General features: G+C 34.6%; 1 protein-coding gene across 2 annotated transcripts in view; it reads right to left on the minus strand.

The window, feature by feature from the left end:
- The window catches only part of si:ch73-103b11.2 (trichohyalin), a 61,679-nt gene that overhangs the window by 36,327 nt on the left and 22,852 nt on the right, over positions 1 to 2,500 (minus strand). For both annotated transcript variants that reach the window (XM_053637692.1, XM_053637700.1), the window contains exon 6: positions 2,362 to 2,446. In XM_053637692.1, coding sequence (XP_053493667.1) covers positions 2,362 to 2,446 — 85 coding nt within the window. The remainder of the gene's footprint in view (positions 1 to 2,361; positions 2,447 to 2,500) is intronic.

Below are 2,500 nucleotides of genomic sequence, written 5' to 3' on the forward strand. Positions count from 1 at the left end.
CAAACGTTTATCTGCAGTTATTACTGCACAAGAGGCTCACACCACATACTGAAAGCACAGGTGCACATACTTTTACCCCTCAATGATATGTAATACTGGATCATTTTCCTCAATAAGTAAATGACCAAGTATAATATTTTACCTTTGTTTGCAAACACACACACACACACACACACATATATATATATATATAACATAAAATTACTTAAATAACGATTAAATAATAAAAACAACATATTTTCAGAAAATGATCAAACTAAACACAAAATGTTCAAAATTACTAAAGACAAAAACTAAAATGTTTCAAATATAGTAAATTAATAATGAATAATTAAAAGTATACTTTTAAAAACATTAAACATGGTCAAATGATTAATAAAGAATTTCAGCATTATTAAAATTGTAATTAATTAATAATTAAATTGTTTTAATAGAAAAATGACAAATGAATACACAAATATTAACGGTTAACTAATTATTAAAAAATAATTAAAATGTAAACAAAAACAATGTAAAAATAGACAAATGTTCATTAATAATTTAATCAGACAAAACAATATAAAAACAGTGAAAATTATGCAATGCAGTGTTTATTAAAATAATGATTAATGAATAATTAGAATATGCTTTTTTAAAAACGTAAATAAAATATATAATATAAAATGAGTAAAAGTGATGAAGCTAATATTAAAGTCTCCATTATTAATGTAATTAATGATTAATTAACAGTGAAATGTATTTTTAAAAAGGCCAATTAAAAACAATAATAATAAAAAATAGTAAAAATGATCAAAGTAATCAGAATAAAAATGGCATAATGAATAAGGTGGAAACTAATCTAACGATAAAAAGCATTAATCATAAAAATAATCATAAGAAATGTAACTTTAGACAGAACGTCTGAGATAATAATCCAGTGACTGGTTTCTAGAAGGTCATCAAACTCTAAACAAAAGCGGTGAACGTAGCCAGAAGCTTGTGGGATTTAGCGCTCGAGCTAATGCACCACATCAAAGAGCAGGAGGATTTAGCTGTTTGGCTCCAAAACCACAGCAATGAATTTTATTCCCACGGCAGCAGAGTTTATTCACCTGACTAACACCTTCACACGCGTGGAACACAGGAAGTACAACACACACACATTTAACTGGTTTATCAGAACAAGGCTATGTCTTTCTGCTAAGAAACAAACAAACAAACAAACATTCCAGTCAGTCTCCTGCTGAAAAAACAATATAAACCATCACAGAAATTCTAATGGTTTCCACTACAAATACCATTACAAACCATAAGCTAACCACTTAATCCGTTACTGGTCCTTAATGGTATCCACTAGACATAACATGCCACCAATAAAAGGCAACAAATTACCAGTAGAGACCCACAGGGACCATTACAGTTTCCATTAAAACCAATACAATTCCAATTAAAGCCAATACCATTCCCATTATAACCATTAAACCATTACAAATTTGATGAGTGTTTCTATTGTTTTTTTCTAGCAGGGTCATTTCCTGGAAAAGTGTAAAAGAAACTGCACATGGGGTGTGAATACTGTATATTTGTATCCCATCAACTGAAGGTCTCCTCAACTACGAGTTCAGGAAGTGACGTGACGACAAATCAAAATGGCCGCCCAGAGCATCAGCAGTAAACACAGCAGTAACTTCTTCCCTTAAATGAGTCATACTGCATGCACACACACACTCGCTGTAGATCAATCAGCGTACAGATGCACGTGTTCACCTCTTAAATCTATAAATCTGACTCGGCACATCACTGTTCTGAGCTAAACACACGTCTAGTCAGCTAAACTCACGGCTAGTCGGCTAGCTGGTCGCTAACAGAAGACGATCGTGGAGGTGTCTGTGTTTTTTCGTCACTTTGCAGCTCGTAATTCCGAGCTCCGCGGTTTCAGTGTTATTACCGTATCTCAGTCGCAGTAAAGACTTCCTTCAGAGAAGTGAAGCTACACTACACGTGACACGTCAGAAAGTTAACAACCGCTAACGTACAACCGCTAACGTACAACCGCTAACGTACAACCGCTAACGTTAATCTGCTGATGCAATAAAAATAAACTAAAAACACATCAATAACACAAGCACCAGTACCTTTTATTACTCAGTCGTTAAAAACAAGCTGCACCGCGACTCGTGACTTGTTTACTGCGTGTGTGTGTGTGTGTGTGTGTCATTGTAGTTCAGATGAAACAGAAACTTTTTTGGAAACTTTTGATCTGACACACACACACACACACACATCTGAAACTTCTCTGTTCCAAAATAATAAACAAAAAGGACCACACACTGTGTGTGTGTGTGTGTGTGTGTGTGTGTGTGTGTGTGTGTTTGTATGTACCTGTGGAGTGGGCGGCTCCACCTTCCGCTTCTTCTTCTGGTTCTGTTTGTTGGTCCGTGGAAACACGATCAAAGCCTCTTGCCACCTGCAAACACACACACACACACACACACACACAACACAAACACTATTATTAATA

The sequence above is a fragment of the Ictalurus furcatus genome, chromosome 1 (assembly GCF_023375685.1).
Source record: "Ictalurus furcatus strain D&B chromosome 1, Billie_1.0, whole genome shotgun sequence".
Lineage (NCBI taxonomy): Eukaryota > Metazoa > Chordata > Actinopteri > Siluriformes > Ictaluridae > Ictalurus > Ictalurus furcatus.